We start from the raw sequence: 21,234 nt of genomic DNA, 5'->3' as shown, positions 1-21,234 counted from the left end.
GTTACACTTACAAAGTTTTTCCTTTCTCTAATCTCAGCTGACCGTCCCACAAACATAATCATTAGCATTTTCAAAGCTTTATTAAATATTGACTTAATAAAGAGCTCATGCACTTAATGGTGACCTCCAGATGTCCCCAGTAAGTCCAGGACCTTAAATTGCTTACTCCAGGGCTATGGGACCCACAAAATAGACAATAGAAATGAGCAGTGTTGTTGTACTAGGAGATGAGAGGCTTTTTTAACACTTAAAATTAAGGGCGCCTGGGTGGCTGAATTGGTTAAATGTCTGACTTCAGGTCATGATCTTGTAGTTCGTGGGTTCAAGCCCCATACTGAGCTCTGTGCTGACAGCTCAGAGCCTGGAGGCTGCTTAGGATTCTGTGTCTCCTCTCTCTGCTCCTCCCCAGAGATGCTCTGTTTCTCTCTCTCTCTCTCTCTCTCTCTCTCTCTCTCTCTCTCTCACACACACACACACACACACAAATAAACATTAAAAAAATTTTTTTTAAATCAAATACATGTGGGGTCTGTTTTGGTTTGCACAGAAAGAAAAAGCTCCCAAACTGATGGATACAAGAAAAACTTCAAAACTCAAGGCACCCTTCAAACTCAACAGGCTCCCCACCCTACCTTCAGAACTTTATCACTGCTGTATAGAGCCACGGAAGGGCCCTGAGAGACATCAGAAGGGAACACAAGAAATTAAGCAGAGGCCCAAACTGATCACATTCTGATTCTCTGTCCGTATTTCTTTCCTTGGTTCTCCCAGGGGTTTTATTTGTGAAGGAAATCAGGATGGTGTGTCCTCCTCTCTGGTAACAGTAGGGAGAATGCAGGAACGGGAAGGAGGGGGGAGAATAGGGAGAACTTAATACACATTCGACAGACAGAATGTTTTCTTTCCCGAGCTCAGGAGTTTTCTTTTCTTTTCTTTTTTTTAAGTTTATTTATTTATTTTGAGATAGAGCACGAAAGAGAGAGCAAGAAAGAGCACATATGTGAATGGGGGAGAGGGGCGGGCAGAGAGAGAGAGAGAGAGAGAGAGAGAGAGAGAGAGAAAGAGAATGCCAAGCAGGCTCTGTCAGCACAGAGCTCGGCGTGGGGCTGGATGTCACAAAATGTGAGATCATGACCTGAGCCAAATCAAGAGTCACAGGCTTTACCGACTGAGCCACCCAGGCAACCCAGGAGTTTTTCAAATCTGCTTGCAAGATTGGGTTCCTGTTCTTAGAGTGTAGATGGTAATTGAGTTCCAATTTGGTAAGTTTTCACAACGCTCTAGGGTACAATGATGACAATGGGTGCGTTAAAAATTCGAAAACCAAATTAATTTGAATTCACTTTCACTGAAAAGGCAAATATGATTCAAAACCTTTTTTTCTTCCCAGGCCAACTTTCTGAAAGATCTGATACTCCTTGGCACTCCTTCCTGCCCGGGCTCTGTGACACTGTCCTGTTGGGTCTGAGCCCGGGTCTTCCCGGCTGCTCCTCTGCGCCCATCTCTGGAGCACTAGGACTTCCACAGAGCTCTTCCTCGAACCCTTTTCTTGTCCTTGTCCACTACTCCAGACCCACCATGGGATCCTCTCTTCCTAACTTTCCCAACTTCAGCCTTGAAGAGCCACCCAGCGTCTGACCTTCAGTGTAAGCATGTCATGTGCATCATGGCATTTCATCTTCACACCTCCTCTCTGAGAAAGCATTTTCTACATTTTCTATACAGGAGATGTCAGCCAGGAGAGGACAGGAGCCAGGCGAGGCAGAGCGGAGCTGCGAGCCCATTTCCAGGCCCAGGTCTAAAGCACCACGTTCTTCTGTCTGAAGTGGGAGATTTTGCCCTCGTGTTTTTGGACATCAGAAGGACTCCAGAGCTTTGGGGTTTAATTCTTTGGTGGGCCAGAGGGAGGACAGATCAGTGGTCACAGGTTCCAGCTCTGTTGCCCTGGCCATGCAGCCGTGGGAGAGGGTCCTGCCCTGTCTGTAACAGCCCCACCTCCCCCACTGACCACCCAGCTTCCCCACGAGGGGCTACACCCGAAAGCGGGTGTGAGGTCTCTGCTCAGTACCTCTCACCTTTCCCAGGCTGGAATGTAATGGGACTTCCGGGGACGGCGCCATTTACACATGGACCAGGGCCTGGGCATTTCTCCTGGGCAAACTGTGTGCATCAGTTCATAGGAAACCACTTTACTGACTAAACGTTTGAATCACAGAAAGTTCTGGATCTGGGATATGTGGGGAAGAGGCAGAGACATACACGGACCCGTCTTTAGATGGGCAACACGCTCTTGAGCCATTGTGCTGAACAGGCACTAGAGAGGGGATTGCCAAACCCTCCCTGAGCCATTTTAAAGTTTTCTTGAATAACACCTCCTTACTCCACAGATCCATGTTCCACACCACGAACTACTACATGGAAATGAAATAATCGGTGGCTTTTTCTTCTAGTTTGTTCTGAACTTTGTCAGCCAGGTTTGGAGCATGGGGGCCGGGGTGAAGAGGAATGTGGAAGTAGCCATTGGACTTTCATGTACTCCTCACGTCTTTCTTTAGTAATCTCTACACCCAATGTGGGCTCGAACTCATGAGATCAAGGGTCGCATGTTCTTCTAACTGAGCCAGCCAGGCGTCCCTCATCATGTTTCTTAACTTATTGAGAGTCAGCCCTAAGATGGTAAGTGTGGGGCTCAGGTTCAGCCTGGGCTGCTCCCTCCCAGGGGCCGCACACAGACAGACTGGCTGGATCAGGGCCTGGCAGGGTGAGGCCTAAGCCGCCATGTTGGAGGAGCAGCCACTCCAAAGCACCACGTGCTCAGCTAGTGTGCGTGCGTGTGTGTATGTGTGAGTGTGTGCGTGTGTGTTAGAATGACTTACCCTGTGTGGATGGTCGTGGTAGAAAGTGAGACGTAATCAAAGAGACCCCAAAAAGCTAACAGCAGTGAAACTGCCCTTGGATGGATCTCACACAGGTTCCTGCCCACACATCCAGCCCTGTTCCTCCTACTGGAACACAGGGAGTTAAAAATGAAACAACCCTGGAAACCGAAACCTAATTATCCATGGCAATTTAATAAATAACTAAGGTTTACTAGGGCTTATTAAAATAAATGTTTAGTGTATTTTCTTATGCTCTGACATTCACTTCTGTACTTGTCAGCACCTGCTGGCAGCAGCTGGAGTAATCTCACCAATTTTGTTGCATGTGCAAATCAATTTGATTTTCCCCAAAAAGATAAAAATCAGTAATGTGATTAAGTTACAATTAAGGCATGTCATTGAAAGCACAGACAACATGAAAAGGCTGAGGAGGATCTGTCCTGAGGTCACCAATGACTTCTTTCTGTCCGAGTTAAAAGGACCCATGCCTTCCCCCCACCCCCCCCCCCCCCCCCCCCCCCCCGCCTCATTCTCCTGGCCTGTTCTGCTCTATGTGATGTTGTGGTCCATCAACAAGCCTCCTCCTACTTCTTGAAATTTCCTCCTCTTTTGGCTTTCATCATGCTACTCATGTGCCTGGTTCCCCTCATGGCTCTCACAGTGGCTCCCTAACTGTTCATCTAGCCATTTGTTCATCCAACCATCTGTCTGTCCATCCATCCTTCCATCCATGCATCTGTTTGGCCATCCATCCGTTTGTCCTTCCTTCCTTCCTTCCTTCCTTCCTTCCTTCCTTCCTTCCTTCCTTCCTTCCTTCCTTCTATCCATCCCTCCAACCTTCCATCCATTCATCCGTTTGTCCATCCATCCTTCCATCCTTCCAACCATCCCTCCATCAATCCAATAGTGACAAACACTGGAAAAAATGACAAAGTCTATTTACATCTGCTTTTACAGTTAAAAAAATACTTATAAGTATTATTTCATTAATTTTTCATCACAACCATGTGAGGTGGCTGTTGGTACCCCCATGTTAGAGATGAGGAAACAGGCCCTGAGAAGATCTGTGATTTATTTACAACAGCACGACCAGCAGGTGGCAGAGTCTGAACATGAATTCCGGTTTTCATCCCAGTAAGAATTCACAATGGCACTCTCCTACATACTGGTCAAACATAATTTCTCCACTAGTCACACTGTTCCTAATTAAATGTCATGATCCAGTCAATATATATTTATTGAGACTGTGCTAGGCTCTGGGGGATGCAAAGACTGGGTCCCTTCCCTCTCACAGTATGTGGCCTGGTGGGGGAGATAAATATTAATCATATGGTCACACAATGAACATTTGTTTTTGAGGTAGAAGAGAGTGCTGACTTAGCTATGAAAACCAGACAACTCTTCCAGGAGGAAGTAATCATTAAGATGCATTCTGAAGAATGAGTCAGAGTTAGCTTCAAGAAGATGGGAAGAAAAAAAATCAGAGGAGGAAAAGCATGTGCAAAGGCCCTGTGGCAGCAGGACCCAATGTGTGCTGACATGCTGAAGGTCAGCTTGATTGGCATATAGAGTGAAAGGGGGCCTAGCAGAGGATGTGGTTCAGACCATGCAAAACTTTATAGCCATGATAATCATTTACTTTTAGCTTAAAAGCAATGGGAAGCCATAAGTCAAGAGAATACGATTAACTTTACTTTTTGATTCTGACTTTTGTGCATGGAATGGACTATAGAGGAGCAAGAGTGGAAGCAGGGAAGACAGCTGAAACGCTTTTGTACTTTTCCAGGTGAGAAGTGATGGCAGCTTGGACCAGGGTGGTGGTGGTGGAAATGGAGAGAAGAATCCCACAGATGCCCTCTGCTCCGCTCAAGCCCATTTTCTCCCTAAACTCTGTCACCAGAGTGTGCTCACGAATTTGCAGTACATGGGAGCTTGTCCATACTGCGGGGCTCTGCTGGAGTCTCCTCTTCCAAGAAGCCTTCTCCAGACAATGCCAGTCCTCCAAGAGCTTTCAGATGTTGTGTCTACCTTCCGCACTGCCCATTCTCACATCTGATTCTTCTCTATGGCTTGGCTGCTCTCTGGTCCATTTCTGGAGATGCCTCCATTTGTCTTGTTGTCTTGCTTTCTCCCTTTGGAAAGTAAATGCTTTGTTGGCATTTGCTGAATGGTATCAACAGGGCTCCTTTGGAAATTACATTTGTAAATGATTACTCACGCCAATTGCCTTATCTCTTTTTCCTAAATTAAACACTGGTTGCTTAAATCTGTCTTCATGATCTTGTTCTATCAAAACGCATGTCTCAATTTTTCTATAATTTCCTCTAAACTCTTTCCCACATTCCTCGTAGCAGAAAGCAGTTTCAGAGGGAACCGAGTGAGAGGGCGGGGTGGGGGCCGGAGTGTAATTAAACCGGGGCTGTCTGACCAGAATTCCCATACCTTTTAATGGGGTATTTGATTAATCCTTTCCACAGGCACCATTATTCATGCCTTGATGGAATCTCATTTTATAGCCCTTAATACATGGGCCCAATTTATCCACATCACATTGTATTCTAATACTTGTCATCCAAGTTATTAGCTATCTCCTTCTTGGTGTAAAATCATCAGCAGGTTTGATTAGCTTATTCCCTGGGGATGATAGGGGAGATAAGAACAGACACAGTACAATATGACCACCAACGGTCTGCAGCTTAAGACTGCTAAACAGGATCCATTCACGAAGCCCGGGTGGCCAAAATAAACATGTACCCCCATGTGTGGTCTCTGTGTGGGACCCAGGAGCCAAAGCCACGAGGGGTTGACTGCTGCTGTGCCTAGCGGTACTGAGCCATCATCCCAACTGGGGTTGATTTAATAAAAAAGAGTGGGGCTCCCCTCTCCTGCTTCCTAACATGCCCCACCCCCAATTTATCCTTCCTGGAAGGCACAGCCCAGAAGCTCCCCTTTATTGCAGGACACCGTGTCTGCCTGGAATTGCTCTTCTTTGCCTAGGGGGACCCGGGCAGGCCAGACGACCTAGACGATGCCAGTGCTGTCAATGGCTCCTTCTCCAGCAGGAGCCCCTGCTTCCTCTTCTCTGGAACCAAACCTGATCCTTGGGACTCACAGGTGACTTCAGTCCCTTGTAAGCAAAGTAGTCCTGGGCCTGAAGAGACCCCTAAAGGAGAGTGGGCTCAAAGCCCACAGAGCTTCCAGTGCCCCTTCCTCTCCACAACCACCTCTCCTCAGTCCGATCAGGCAAATTTGCCACAGCGCCCTTCGGAGTCCTTTTTAAAGCTCCTGTCATCCTTTCCCAAAAGGCCCTTTATCAGTTATTCTTGTGCTTTTCTGGGCCTGGCAAGAGGAGGATGAAAGGGACGTGCTCTGTGGCGGCATACCTCCTTCAAGAGGTGACGCCTCACTCCCTTCCCCTTGAGTGGGGGCCAGCTGGAGGGACTTGTTTCAGCATTCTGACTTCCTCCCTCTCAGGTTGTTGGCTCTGGGGGAAGTTAATTGCTAGGTTGCGAGCAGCCCTGTGGAGAGGCCTACTACGGCCAGGTGAGGGCGCCATCTTGGTAGAGCCAAGCTTCGGCCCCAGCCAAGCCTTCAGATGACAGCGGCTCACAGATGACAGTTTGACTGCAACCTCATGAGAGTCCCTGAGCCAGAACCACCCAGCTACACCACTCCAGGTCCGTGACCCACGGAAACTGCGGAAACTGTGTAAGACAAAACATAGTTGTGGTTTTAAGCTGCTGGATGTTGGGGTCATTTGTTACATAGCAATAGGTTACTTGTGCATTCTCGTCAGAGGAAGGTCTTGGTCCCCTCTTACCCTTCAATTGCCTTCTTAGGTTCCATTTTGATCTCTTCTCTTTGTTCAGGGAGTCTTGTATCCCTGGGGCACCCTCTACTGACCTGTCCCTGGCCTCTTCTGAGGGTCCTCACAGTCTCAAGGACTCTTTCCTGAAAAGAGGGGGGATGCATGGCTGCGGGGAGTGCGGGAGCTTCCCAGTGGCCTGGGTTTGGGAAGTCTAGCTCTTTGCCTGCCGTCCAAAGTAACATCTGGACTTAGCACAACTTTTTTGCAGAAAGCAGCCTTCCTCAACCCATGAAACTCCCTCTGTGTTTCTGAATCCTGTGGGCCTAATGACTTCAGTCAGGCCGACAGCCAGCATGAAAAGACTTCGCAAGGAACTTGTTCCCTTTTGTATCATATGCTCATCTCCTGTACCCTTTTTGCTCATCTGCAGTTTCTGGAAAAGATCATGTCTCGTTTCAGCTTTGCAGTTAAGCACCTCTGACACCAAGTAGAGATTTCCAAAGTGGATGGAGGTACAATCTGGCTTAAGTGTTGGAAGAGTACCACCCTCCCCCACCCTCCTGGAGTGGGTGCGTCCTGCCAGCAGAGACCATAATTAAGAAGAAGGTGGTGATCTGATTCTCACATCTCTCATAATTATACAAGGAACAAAATGTAGTTTTCTTTTTCTTTCTTTTCCTTTTAATGTTTATTTATTGTTGAGAGAGAGAGACGGAGTGCAAGTGGGCAGGGAAGGGGCAGAGAGTGAGGGAGACACAGAATCTAAAGCGGGCTCCAGGCTCTGAGCTGTCAGTACAGAGCTCGAACTCAGGATGCCAGCCTCGAACTCAGGAACTGCAAGATCATGACCTGAGCTGAAGTCGGACGCTTAACCAACTGAGCCACCCAGGCGCCCCCAAAATGTAGTTTTCAATTAAAAAAAAATGTAGGTTGCTTTTCTATCTGATCAAATCCTGGTAATTTTTACAAAATCTATCTTAGTTACCCAGGGCAAGGTCAGACAACTACAGATGTTAGTCTCTTGGAAGTCTTGAAACAGGTGAAAGTACAGCCCTGGGCCAACAGCACCAGCATCATCCAGAGGCTTTGTGAAAATGCACATTCTCAGGTCCCACTCCAGACCCATCGAATCAGAAACTCTGAGGGTGGGACCCAGCAGTCTGTGTTTTAACAAGCCCCGGAACAATTCTGATGCATGGCTCAAGGTTGAGTATCACTGGCATAAAGGATTAAATATCTAAATTATTGATTCCTTCATTCATAAGACATTGACTGAGTGACTATTTGCCAGACACTCTGGGAAAACAAAGAGGATTTATAAGGAACTCCTTCCTTAAGCAGCTCACAGTCTTCCCTTCTCTTGCTATATGACCACACTTGAAAAGAAAGCAGGAATTTGAAGACACCAATCCAAGGAATGGAAATCATTCTTTACACGTAACTCTTTTCAATGGGCAAGAGGTATATGAAAATTGTCCCTGTCGCGCCCCCCCCCCCCCAGGAATGATCATACTCTCAAAATCGTAACTTTTCCGAAGTAAGTAAATGTGTGTATTTAATATATCATGCACAGCTGGCTCAGCCTTTTAAGCTTAAAAAAAAAAAAAGATGATGTGATTTCGCCATGAATGAAATACAGAATTACCTTAAAGATTCACTTAGATTCGCACCTGTCTTTTATAAACAAACTCATCTGTCGTTTCGTCCTCTTGATGAAGTAAGAGTTTCTGTAAATCTACATAAGTCATAACAGCTAAGATGTTCTGTGTGCTTCCTCTGGCTAGGCTTGGGGATATTTCTACATTTGATCTTCTCCTGACCTTATAAAGTAGATGCAGCAAACAAACGCAGTCAGTAGAAGAACAGAGGCCGAACGAGGCAGGAAATAGGCCTGGACCCATCCCTTAACCTCACGCCAATTACCTTCCTGTGCTGTACTCCCAGCCCCGTTAGGTCATTTTGTTGCTCATTAAAACTACTGGTTAAATGGGAAAACATAAAAGGAAATACCACCTTCCCCTAATAGATTTCTAGTATGAAACCACTGGGTCAAGTTCAATAGAGGGATTTATTTTTAAATGTGAAAGGTCATGCTAGATTTCTCCTTCAGTACCATAGATAATTAGGAGCTGGCCATAAAGCCTTTATGGTGGCCTGCGAGAAATCTGCTGCATGCTCAATAGATCCAGCTTTGAGAAAATGCTCCACATTTGCTCTTTTCTCAGGGTGCCCCAGTGATGCTCAATGACTCACTGCAACACTATCAGGGCAGATGATTTTCCTGTGGTTAGCGATGAACTTGAGTTAATCCAGCCAAGCCCGGGCTCTTGTGACTGTAGCTGCCCAGTTAATCTGGCAGCCACGGGGGTGAAGGGGGTGACTGATGACCATAGACGACATCAAAGCTGTCTGGCAGGACCAACAACACACTCAGACCCTGGCATGGGCACCAGGCCTGCCCTGGCTAGCAGAGCTCATCCGCCACATAGGACTATCCTTCATTTACACGGGCATCACGGGTCACCCACGTTTTGGCAAGCGAGAGGCATCAGGAGGTCACATCCGCTTACTGCATCCTTGCAAATCACCTGGTGACTTCAGTTATACACCACCAGGGAAATGGAAAGTCCACGTGGGCCGTGTCAAAGGGTATCTTTCAAGCCATATACAGAGCATGCAACTTGAGGTGACCTGAAATGCATCCGCCTTTCCCACTGGCCTTCTGTCATCAAGGCTTTTTAGAACACAGAGCCCAACCCCTATCTATTTCTAATTCAGGGGTGCTTGCTGGCTTCTGCCGAGACACCGATTTGATTGGTGGCATTCTGTGGAGCTAGAGACATAAGAAGGTGAGCTCACAAATGTATGATTCATTTCAGGATTCTGAAATGAGAAACGCACCTATCAGTGGCACACCGGGGGCTGGGAGATTCTGAGAAAGCATTTCATGCATATAAATGGGACACGTGATGAAAAAATTTGCTCGTGGTGACAATCCCGGAGCCAGGGACCACCCCACTGTGCTCTCCACCCTCGTGGAGTGACGGCTCTGCGGGAAACCGCGGGGATTAGACGTTCCCGCGTTTGGACACCCATATGCCGCCTCATTTATCTACCTGTGACAGGGACAGTGCTGGAAGAGAATCAAAAGATGACAAATTGCTTCTGGTTTTAAAGGAGCTGTTCAGGCTGGGTGTATGCCCAGGGGGAACCGGTTCTCATGCCAGGAGCCATCACTCCATCCCGTCATAAGGCCACATTTTGGCAAACACCAGCCAGCAGATGACTGCTGTCTCCTTTCACCGGTGGATTTAAAGACACTTGCTCTGAAAGCCTGAAATCCAGTCATTCTGAAGCATGTGCAGCAGAGAGCGGTCCTGCCCACACACTGCAGTGAGGCAGGACGGCAGGCATTAGACAGGAATTCCAGATGAGAGGGATTTTTCCCATGTTGAGGCAGACAGATAACAGGGGAAGGATTCTGTAGGATTCCAGAGCAGAGATACAGTATCAGTAAATGACGCTGGGAAAGACAGACTTGTGTGAGATAAAGGGACAAAAATTTCTAGGATGCCGGCCACTGGAATCTGCTTTTGTGGATACAGCCGGTGGTCCAGCCAACGCTGGCTCTCGTCTGGCTGTGACTCTTCTTCCTTCCAGCCGATGCTGCCTCTCTGGGAATGACCATGTAATCCATGGCCAACACACTCAGTCCTCTGGAGGTGAACTTTCCTCAGCCAATCCAGGTTGTGTTTCTTCTCTGCCATAGGCTGGCGTTCGCAGGGCTGGAGAAGCCCTCACTGCTTATGTAGAGAGATGTCGGGTGCTCTTGTCAGCGTTACACTCGTGTTTACTCATTTTAGCTTCCTGACCACCTCTAAGACAGGTATCGATATCATCCTCATCTTGTAGATGAGAAAACTGAGGCATGGAGAGCTTGAGGGATGGGCTGATGGGGAGCAGAGCCATAAGTACACCAAGGCAGCTTGGCTCCAGGGTCTGGCTTGTGCCTAACCCTGTGATGCTTCCCTAATCCAGTCCTCTTTCAAATATAGCAGCTGAACCTCACCACATGGGCACTGATTTGCCTAGGTCCTCCTCTTGCCCCAGGCCCAACCCTCTAGAAGTCAGCGGACGGCCGGAGCTGGAGCACAGAGCCTGCAATGTGAAGAGACAGAGGCTCATCTCCAGTCCCTTATTTGTTGCTAAATTCAGGCCAGACGTTCCAACGTTTATTTTGTGCGTGTCGGTTTTGAACATTCCACCATGTTGCCCCAGACTGCTTCAGAGATGGTCTCTGTGTTCTCCTCTCTCAGACAAGCACCTGGCCCTCTCCCTCATACCTCTCCTGTCTCGGGCAAGGCGCCTGCTGCCAGGGACTGACGTTCCCTGCCTCGCCTCATCATGCATTTCAGCTAAAAACTCCTTTTTCCACATGGCAGCAAGGCATATTTATAGCACAAGTCACATGCCAAGGCGTGTTCAAGTTATTCATTTCTAAGAATAACCATGGAGCAGAACCACCATGGCCATTCCACAGAGGGGCAAAGAGAGGTGGGAGGTCACAGCAAGGTTGCAAAGGAGTCCTAAATTGCCAGGTCTCTTGAGCCACTTATATACAATTCTCTTTCCAGATTGCTTCCTCCCCTCTTCCTGTTTAACAGACTTATCTGAGGCCTGGGAATGAGAGATGTTATCAAGATCAAATTGTATTGTATCTGCGTCTATAATCCAGCTCTCAGAATACTAACAAGCAACTCTAAGCTCTGGTGGCAGGAACGTCAATGCTCAGCTTTCTGCCAAACCCCATTCTCATTAGTAGGTTTACACGCATGAAACACATACTTGGAGTTTCTGGCCCGCACAATTCTCTCAGCACTGGTTGTCACTAATCAGAATGCTGAACGGATTTATTCTCATGCAGAACACAACCAAACGCCTACGGCGGCTGCTAAAATGACCGTAACTTTGTCCTGATGGAATCTGCTGGCCAGGAAATGAAAGGGTGGATCATGACCCAGAAGCCGACTGAATACTATTCCTTCAGAATCAGAACTGGTAAGACTGTGTTTCAAATGGTTATTACAGAAAGCTTGGACCCCATGTGAGGCAGACACAACAAAGCCGGACGATGTGCTGGTTGCCTCTAGGTCTGGGATTAGAGACGGTAAAGGTTAGAAGTTGCATAAAAGTACACCTGCCTCCAATATTTTGCTGCTGCTGTGCATTACCGCCCCCCCCCCCCCACCCCGGGGTCTCTGTTCATGGAGAATGTACTGAGCTCACATTCAGGAGTCCTGAGTACTAATCCCAGCTCTGCCCCTATCCATCAGCGACCTTAGGAAAGTCGCCGAACTTCTCTGAGCTTCCAAATCTGGGAAGCCAGCCTCTATCAATCGTTATCATGGTGAAAATGAACAAGCTACTAGTGAGTGCTTCGTAAAGGGCAAGATGCCGTAGAAATCGAAGATATTTCTATAGATATACGATCACCCTCAAAAGGCTGGAGTGAGAACAGAAGCCTCTAATCTCTGTATTCAAAGGAAACATCTTAGAGAGATGCTGCTGATAAGTGGCATTTGGAGTGGCCACAGAAGGCGGTCTATGTGACATCACTCAAAAGGAGGCCAAGGGGTGCTCTTCTCCTTGTTCGCCCTCCTCCTTATGTTCTCCTCTGAGTCCTGTCTCACCATTCAATGTAAAGCTTGACACATAGTGGGTACTCATAACCGTGAGACAAATCAAGGAATGCCACTCTAAGGATTTTAATCCCTAATGCAGAAAATTCCCATGGGGGAAGGAAAGGGGCTCAGGGGGTAGTTTCTGGAAGCCTGACTCTACGGTGACCAGCCGACTCAGACCCAGGGGACTTCCCAAGACAAGCTGTTCACTCTACCAAGTGTCATACTTGAGTATCCATTTTGCCTCCTCCCAGAGGGCAGGGAATAAGGTATCTGAACTAAAGGAAGTCTGCAGGGAGGCATGTGTGTCTCTGAGTTCCTAAAGAGTAGATGCCTAGAGATTTATCGTCTTAACATTCCCCCAGCCCCCCCTTTGCCCCCATTAGCTGCAATTTCCCTAGCTGACACCACCTTCTCGTTGTCAGGAATCCGACAGAATCACATCCCTTCTATTTTTCCGGCATCAGATTATCACCTTTAAGATATTTCCCTGAGTCCTGTCAGTGGCTTCCTGCCACCAGCTAAATCTACCAAACAACCCGAGGCATGTGGTACAAATCGGTAGGATGAGAACTTGGAATTGTCCGAAGTGCTCTGTGCAGGATTCACCAGGATACACGTGGATTGAGGGCTGACTGGTGTGCAGAGCAGGGAAATTGTACTTGGGGCTAGTGAGGAGTTGCGTTCAGTGGGGATTTCCCCTTTAAAAACTTATAGCGAACGTCTGCCCGAGACCATTCAATATTCATAAATGGAAAGCAGAGATGGTGTTTCTGTTCCGCCAAGAGCAATAGCTATTTATCACAGCAAATGACTGAAATGGTTGTACGTACAATGCTTTACTCGGTGCTGTAAATTATGGTATATACAGAAGATTAAACTTAAGCCTAATGCTACCCTTGAGCCTCAACAGCTGAGTCCTATAAATGGCTACCCGTTAAGAAGAGAGAATCTTTTTCCTGGTTACTATTTAAAAGTGTATCTCTATTAAAAGCTTGTCTTAAACATAAATTACCAGGAAACCTGCCCCTGGCCCCAGGCAGGCTCCTTCTCGGGCACTGACTCATGGTGTCACATCTACATGACACAGTGACAGGCCTGAGACTTGAAGCATGTGCCGTGCCGACCTCCAGAGGGAAGGCAGAGCCGACAGAGGCAAGAGGGACTCACAGTGCACAGAATGAGCGTTCATTCTGGGCTCTGCCAGACCTTAAAGCCGTAAGGAGACTTTCCGAATTCGAATGATCCTGAATCCCAAACCACTGCAAAGAGAGTATTTCTTCTGCTATCTGCCGTTCTGTGAGGTATCATGGAACCCTGACCGAGGGCTGAGGCCCCTATCTTCCTAGCTAAATTTTATTCTCCAAGCACTTGTTACTCCAATGTGGTCTGTGTGCCAAAAGCACCAGCATATTACCCAGAGGCATATCAGAAATATAGACATACTTGAATCCAGAATCTGCATTTTAGCAATTTAGCATTTTGCAAACCCCTGGGGGATTCATATGCACATTAAAGTTCGAGAATCAAGGGATAAGTAAGCAGGTGTCAGCAGGGAGAAGCCCCTTCATTTTCTCACTGAAAATCATTACACATGACGAACAGGATTTATGGGAACAGGCCCTAGCAGTAGAGCACGGGATTCTGCATTCTCTTTTATCCAATGCCACTTCAGAACATTTTCAGGAACTTGAGAGACAGATTCTTTCTTTCTTTTCTTTTCCTCCTTTTTCTTTTCTTTTCTTTTTTTTTTTTTTGAGATTTTAGAGGGATTTGTACAAAAATAGTTAAACTACAATTCAAAAGAATTTGTTTTTGAGATATATTTTTACAAACTGGAAATGAACATGTCACTCTGAACTTGACAGATGTCCAAAAACACCCCAGGGTGTAAAATAGAGTGAATTAGCAAAAAGTTCATGCTTCATAAATCAATCGGGGTACCTCTAATCCCCCTGTGAGTCAGTAGGCTGAGAATGCATGGCAACGTTGTGGGCCACAATTTCAACTCTTTATTGTCATTACCAGTTGACTTAAGAGAAAAGTGTGCAAAAGTGTTTGTGCTGCTTGAGGACACAGCAATACTGGAAAACCATAGACTTTCTTGGAAAAGAAATTACTGTTTAGTATGCATATTAAAAACTTAATGGCAATCGCCAAATAAGATTAAAAAATAGATTTATATATAGATAGATGTAGAAATAAAATAAAATCTATTGTGGTCAAACTAGCAAATGAAAAATGGAGAGAAGGTTAAGAAAACTTTGTCAATTTAATGGAGGACAGGTAAAGAGAACAAATAAGCAAACAAAAATCAAGGCAATCAGAAACTCAAAAGATAGAAATAAGTCCAAATATATAAAGTAATCACAATAAACGTAAATGGATAAAACTCACCTATTAAAAGACACTATCAGATTGGACTTTTACAAAAGCTAGCTATATACTGTTTACAAGAGAGCTGTCCAAGACAAGATGACAAAGAAAAGTTGAAAATAAAAGACTGGAGAGATAAGGTAAATACATATTGACCAAAAGAAAACTGGGTAGGAGAGTTAATCAGATACAATAGGACCTAAGGGAAAAGTTAATAGGATGAAGATTCCACCACAAAAAAGCCATGTGTCATAAACCTATAGGTATCCAACAGTGAAGCCTCAATACTGTAGATCAAAAGCCGTCTAAGTTCCAAGAGAGACTGACACACTTACAACCATCATAGGAGACTTAAAACCCCTTTCTCAGAAATTACAGACCAAACAGACAAAAATGGCAAGGATACACAAGATCTGAACAACAAAATAATAAATATGTGGAACCTTGCACACAAAAGAGAGATTAAATAAATCTTCTAATCACCTAGGAAACATTTTTAAAAAATGGTCACATGCTAACTAGTTACGAAGGAAATATCGTTAAGTTATAAAATGGGTAACTGATAGCTAATGTTCTCTGGCCATCATAAACTAAGCCAAAAATCAAAAAATAAAACAATGGTAAGGCCTCCCCTACTACTCTTTGCATCTGAAAACTAAAGCCGTACTCCTAAACTGTGGCTGTGTGATTTTTTTTTTTTTTTTTTTCCTATGTGTGGCCTAGGTGCTATGGGACCAGGTTAACTTACATAACATTTGTCAAGGGCTATCACCAGACACAGGAAACTCCCTAAGCCATGATAGCTTCATTGTTTTGTGCTTGGAACTAAATTATAAACCAAAGGGAAGGTGAGGTACCTGAGTCCCAGGAGAAACGAAAGAGGGATGTGCATGGGTCCGTTATGACCCCGTGGTGCAGCACCAGGAGCGGCTACTGGCTCGTTCCCCAGGCCGTGCCCTGCTGGCCGCACCATACACCCATCTCTTTCTGCTCACTGATGCTGGCTGGCTGGAGACTGGCCTGGACATGCTGCTGGCACCTGGGCAGGGGTGCTATTCTGCTGACGTGGAGTCTTACAATCAATAGTGTTCTGGAATAAACACTGCAGGTGACAGTTTGTACGAGGCCTTCTGGTTGCTTTTTCACAGGGCCAACCACTTCTGAAAAATGGTCAGGGAATGCTGCCTAGGAGATACACAGGAAAAAATACAGGTCCATTTATCCTGTGGGGAGGAACGCACTTCCCCCCCAGGAATCCCTCAAAATAAAACCCAAACCAGACAGATGGTCCTCCCCCTGGACTGTGCTGCCAACCCAATACGATTCCAGTGCTGGTTGACTAATGAAACAAATATTAGAGAGAAAAACACCAAACAACAGAAAATGGATGGAATGCAGGATCAGGGTAATGTGGGTCAAATCGAATTAATGACAGGTCTGTAAGCTCTGCGGGGGAGTGGGGGTGGGAGGCAGAAAGAGAGACGAGAAAAGAGAGGAGACGTGGCTCTTCTGCCTGTGTCGGGGGCACCTGTGGCGGTTGAAGCAGCACGGTGGTTTCCTGGCTCACAAACATTAGGGCAGCTCTCAGGGGCATCCCCCCCCCCCCACCTCTGGACCTCCCTGCTGGTCTCCCAGACCCTTGTGGCAAACACCACCTCCCTTCAGAGAGTAGCAGAGGCAAAGGTCTGTCAGAGGGATGGAGGTGCCCCACCTACAAAACCCCAGAGGGTCGCAGCGGTGAGGATCTGACAGGGCAGCTGGGAAAGCAGAATAAGAATTTGGAGGTGCTGCCGTTCTTCTTCTTCTTCTTTTTAAATGTTTTTATTTATTTTTGAGAGAGACAGAGAGAGAGAGCGTGAGCAGGGGAGGGGCAGAGAGAGGGAGACACAGAATCCGAAGCAGGCTCCAGGCTCTGAGCTGAGAGCACAGCTGTCATGAGGAGCTCGAACCCACGAACCACAAGATCATGACCGAAGCTGAAGCTGGATGCTCAACCGACTGAGCCACCCCGGCGCCCTTAAGAGCTGCCATTCTTAAACACACTGGTAACCTGACTCCTATGTACCTGCAGATAGTGCCGTCAAGATGACACCCAGAGCTGACGGTAATGCGGGTCACTGAGGGAGGGGGCCAGTCTGGGCTGGCGTCAGCGCGACCCTACCGATGGCAGGGGTGCAGCGTGCTCCTGCTGGAGGCAGGCACTTGTTGCACAGGGTAACGCGTGGGGTGGGGAAGGCCACTTAGGGCGATGAGCAGGAACCATAGGCACAACCCGAACGAAGCCACAGGCACCTCTGTAGGAGACTCAGGAATCTGAAGAACTAATTCCTGGGGGAGAAAAGCAAAGCATCTGTGATGCTAGTAAGCAAACCTGTCCCAGGGTCAGTCAGAAACCAAACCTGGGACAGAAATCTGTAGTTGCGGTTTTGTAAAACAAAGGCTATGGTTGCTTTCTCTGGGAAGAAAGGTTCTTCATTCCATGTGCAGCAGGATTCATCCCAGTGAAGTTGCTGGCTCAGCCTCTCATCATTCATTACCCCCAGTCTACATGCTCCCCCAGACCCATTTATTTCCCACGCGGCTCCTGCACTGCCTAACTGGCATACTTTTCCAAACAGCCCGGCTCTGTGCAAGAGCACGGGGAAAGTCCGACACAAACCATCCGCTGCAGCAGTTCCTCTGTTCCAGGACACCGTTAATTGTTAAGAAGTCAAATCAGTTTAACAGCACTTTTTTTCCAGAGGAGGGGAGAAGAAATCTGCCATAGTAAATGTGCACACGATGGGGAGAACCACTTTGATTTTAGAAGCAATAGGGCTGGGGGCGCCTGGGTGGCTCAGTCAGTTAAGCATCAGACTTTGGCTCAGGTCATGATGTCATGGTCCGTGAGTTCAAGCCCCGTGTTGGGCCCTGTGCTGACATCTCAGAGCCTGGCGCCTGCTTCGGATTCTGTGTCTCTTTCTCTCTCTGCCCCTCCTCTGCTCACGCTCTGTCTCTCAAAAATAAATAAGCGTTAAAATAAGTAAATCAATGTTTAAATAAATAAATAAACATTTTAAGAAAAGCAATAGAGTTTGGAACCTTCTTTAAAGTCCCTGAGGTGAACCTATACATGGGCTCCTCGTATGGGATGCTCTGGGAGGTAACTGACTCTCAGTGACCCCAGCAAAACACTAAGGAGAATCAACTCCTTGAGAGAGGAGGCCCTTCTGAAAGGACAACTGTTCAGCAGGGGTCCAGCTTAGACAGGAGCTGGGCCCCAGCACCAGGGTGTGAGATGAAAATTATGTATAATCACCACACCCTTGAATGCCCTTCTGTTCATAAAGTACAGTGCACATGGCTGTGTGTGTGTGTGTGTGTGTGTGTGTGTGTGTGTGTAGGGGGGCGGGGAGTGGACTCTCTCTCTGTGGCCAGTTTTTCCTCCAGGTTTCTCTGCTCCAGCTCGGGATGAAGTGGAATTGTGTCTAGGGCCACATTTTTTGAAACAAAAGTGCATGATGATGATGATTACTACCCAGTGCCTGTGGCTGACTTCTGATAAATTAAGAGTGATGAGACTCCACAATGAAAGAGATGCTTCTGGTTTTTACTCCAAGACCTCAGAGCACATTAATCCGCTAACAGCTGCTGTGAACTTCCGGAGGGGATCTGGGCGCCGTGCTGCCCGTGCATACGCGGTCACCCCAAACTCTAGCGCTCGGAGTACTGGTTCTCTGCTCCGGGGAGGAAATGCTGCTTGGGAAATCCTGCTCTCCTCATGGCTCAGGACGGGGAGAATTGCAAAGCGACCTTTTGAATCACTGCTGGCAACATTCTTTCCTTGGATTTAAATAAAGCGATGACTGTTCCCCTAATTTTCCTCGGTTGATACAGCTCTCAGGAATGGAATGGTGTAGCCAGTGATGAGTCAGAAGCCGGGGTCACGTTACAGGGACAGCCCTCCAGAAATCAGCTGTGGTCAGGGATCAAAGCGGCAGCCTCCCAAGCGCTCAACGAGGAAGGTCGTTTCCCCCGTTGCAGCCTCTCCAACTGTATCTGAACAGAGACAGTCTTTCTCTTTCAAGGAGTGGAATCTGCTACATGAATATACTCGTTTACAGGTGGGATTTGGCTTCTTCACAAACAGCAAGCCAATTTTCCTTCATTGTTTGCTTCCTCCCTCCTTTCTCACAAGAGTCATTTTTTAAGAGGTATACTGAGGGGCGTGTAGGTGGCTCAGTCGGTCAAGTGCCTCACTTTGGCTCAGGTCATGGCCTTGCGGTTCATGGGTTCGAGCCCCTCATCAGGCTCTGTGTTGACAGCTCGGAACCTGGAGCCTGCTTCAGATTCTCTGTCTCCCCCTCTCTCTCTGTCCCTGCCCTGCTCACGCTCTGTCTCTCTCAAAAATAAACATTAAAAAAAAGTACATTGAGCACCAACTGTATATTCAGCGCTCATTATTAACACAGAGATGTGAGAGTGACAATAGGGTTCCTGGCTTCTTGAAACTACCTCTAGTCTGGGGTGTGTGTGTGTGTGTGTGTATGTATGTAAGAGAGAGAGAGAGAGAAATGGGACAGACAAGTCAACAAGCATTTGTAGCAGCCATCACGTATGCTAATATTGGTGAAGTGGAGGGTGCACTCCTTCCTTCTACCTGACTGTGTAGCAAGTCAGGAAATGTGCTCTGTGCTGGGACTCAGGGATGCAGAAGACTCGACATCTAGTGTTCGCAGGTGACCCTGATGCACAGTGATCAGTCCCACAGAACGCAGGGCTGCCGGGGACAGAGGGACCAGCTGACGTTTTGGGTGGGAGGCAGCTGAGCTCAGCACAAGTGTAGATGAAACACTTAGGGCACCGTCAGCCTAAAAAGAGGTCTATCAGTGATGTAAAAACGAAGTCACCTGCACTTGGAAAAAAATCTCAAGACATAACTAAGATGGCTATTGTCAAGGTCACTAACAGCCTATGATGGCAAATCTAGCAGCTGCTTCTCTTTTCTCCGCTCACTCAACCTCTTGGCATTTGAAAGAAACGCTACGAAACGCTTTCTTGTCTTGACTTCCATGTCGTCATCCTCTGCTGCTTTTCTGGCCAGATCACTGGCCAAATCCCCTGCTAACTAATCCTAAATGTTGACCTCTCTCTTTTCTAATTCAGCCCATCATCAAACTCTGTTAGCTCCATTTCCAGAACGGACCTCAAGTTTATCCTTTTCTGTCTATCTGCACAGCTCTGCATTTGTCCCTAGGAGGTTTCCCAGGCTCCAAGCAGCCAAAGTGATCTTCTAAAAATACCAACCAGATTATGTCTTTCGCTCACTCAGTGCCCTCAGTGTCTTCTCACAGAACCCAAAATAAAACCCGCACTCTGCACTCTGGCTTCCAAGGCCCCATCGTTCTGTCCCCACTCACCTCTCCTGCTGTGCTCTCTGCTGGGACATGCTTCATATGACTTGATTGCATTGTTGTTTATGTCATTTAACCTAGCAGAACGTAAGCTTCTGGAAAGCCATGCCCTCATTTGTGCTGGCCACCACTGCACCTGCAGCACCAGAACAATGCCTGCCATGTTGTAGGTGCTTCCAAACAAATGAATGAGTCAAAGCCACGGGGCTCTGAAGAAGGGAATCCATAAGACTCAGCCTTCAAGAAACAGGCTTCGATGAGATTGCAAGTAGAAGGGCTTTTTTTTTTTTTTTTTTTTCAATTAAAGATGAATTCAATAATCCCAAGGTTATGAAGATCCTATTGATTTAGCTTGAAATTTGAGCTGAACCATTACATCTGCTGTTCTAAAAAAAATTTTTTTTTAATGTTTATCATTTATTTTTGAGAGGGAGAGACAGAGTATGAGCAGGGGAGGGGCAGACAGAGAGGGAGACACAGAATCTGAAGCAGGCTCCAGGCTCTGAGCTGTCAGCACAGAGCCTGACACAGGGCTTGAACTCATGAGCCATGAGATCATGACCTGAGCTGAAGTTGGACGCTTAACCGACTGAGCCACCCAGGTGCCCCACATCTGCTGTTTATTTATTCACATTTCTACTTAATTCACAGAAACATGCAAAAAGGGAATTTCAGTGGATTTAGATGAAATCACCTGTTGGTGCATCTTGTGGATCTGCTCACGTGTTGGAGATAAAGGAGAACCTAGCAGGCAGAACTGATGGGGATACCCTCTCCACCTCTTCCACAAGCTCCCTCCTTTTCACTTGTTGATATGTAAAGGTCTATTCAAATGTTGCAGCTGAGGCTCTAAACACACTCACCATAGCTGATTTATTTCTCCCTTCTTTGGTCCCTCAATACTGTGCCCAAGTTCTTCACCTATGCCTGTAAGCAGACAAGGTCAGCAGCGTACGTGAGAAAGATGGGGCTCAGCTGCCCGAGAGCACCTGCCATTTTGTGTGTAGTGTCCCACAGGGGACAACAACGACCTTTCTGTATCCCGGTCTAGTTACAGGGTTGCGGGGAGTTCGAGACCCAAAACATTCAATCCCTAC

The 21,234-nt window shown here is 47.0% G+C and overlaps 1 protein-coding gene across 5 annotated transcripts in view; it reads right to left on the bottom strand.

Annotated features, from left to right (window-relative positions):
• Positions 1–21,234, bottom strand: part of ATXN7L1 (ataxin 7 like 1) — a 244,213-nt gene that overhangs the window by 128,755 nt on the left and 94,224 nt on the right. The window contains exon 4 of one of the 5 annotated variants that reach the window (XM_042915505.1): positions 3,901–5,011. The exons of the other annotated variants lie outside the window; for them this stretch is intronic. Within the exon in view, the coding sequence (XP_042771439.1) occupies positions 4,926–5,011 (86 nt within the window). The 3' untranslated portion in view covers positions 3,901–4,925. Of the gene's footprint in view, positions 1–3,900; positions 5,012–21,234 lie in introns of those variants that run through there. 5 annotated transcript variants of the gene reach the window in all.

Source organism: Panthera leo, chromosome A2 (genome assembly GCF_018350215.1).
Source record: "Panthera leo isolate Ple1 chromosome A2, P.leo_Ple1_pat1.1, whole genome shotgun sequence".
Lineage (NCBI taxonomy): Eukaryota > Metazoa > Chordata > Mammalia > Carnivora > Felidae > Panthera > Panthera leo.
Note: the sequence above shows the minus strand (reverse complement) of the source record. Positions and strands in the feature narration are given on the sequence as shown.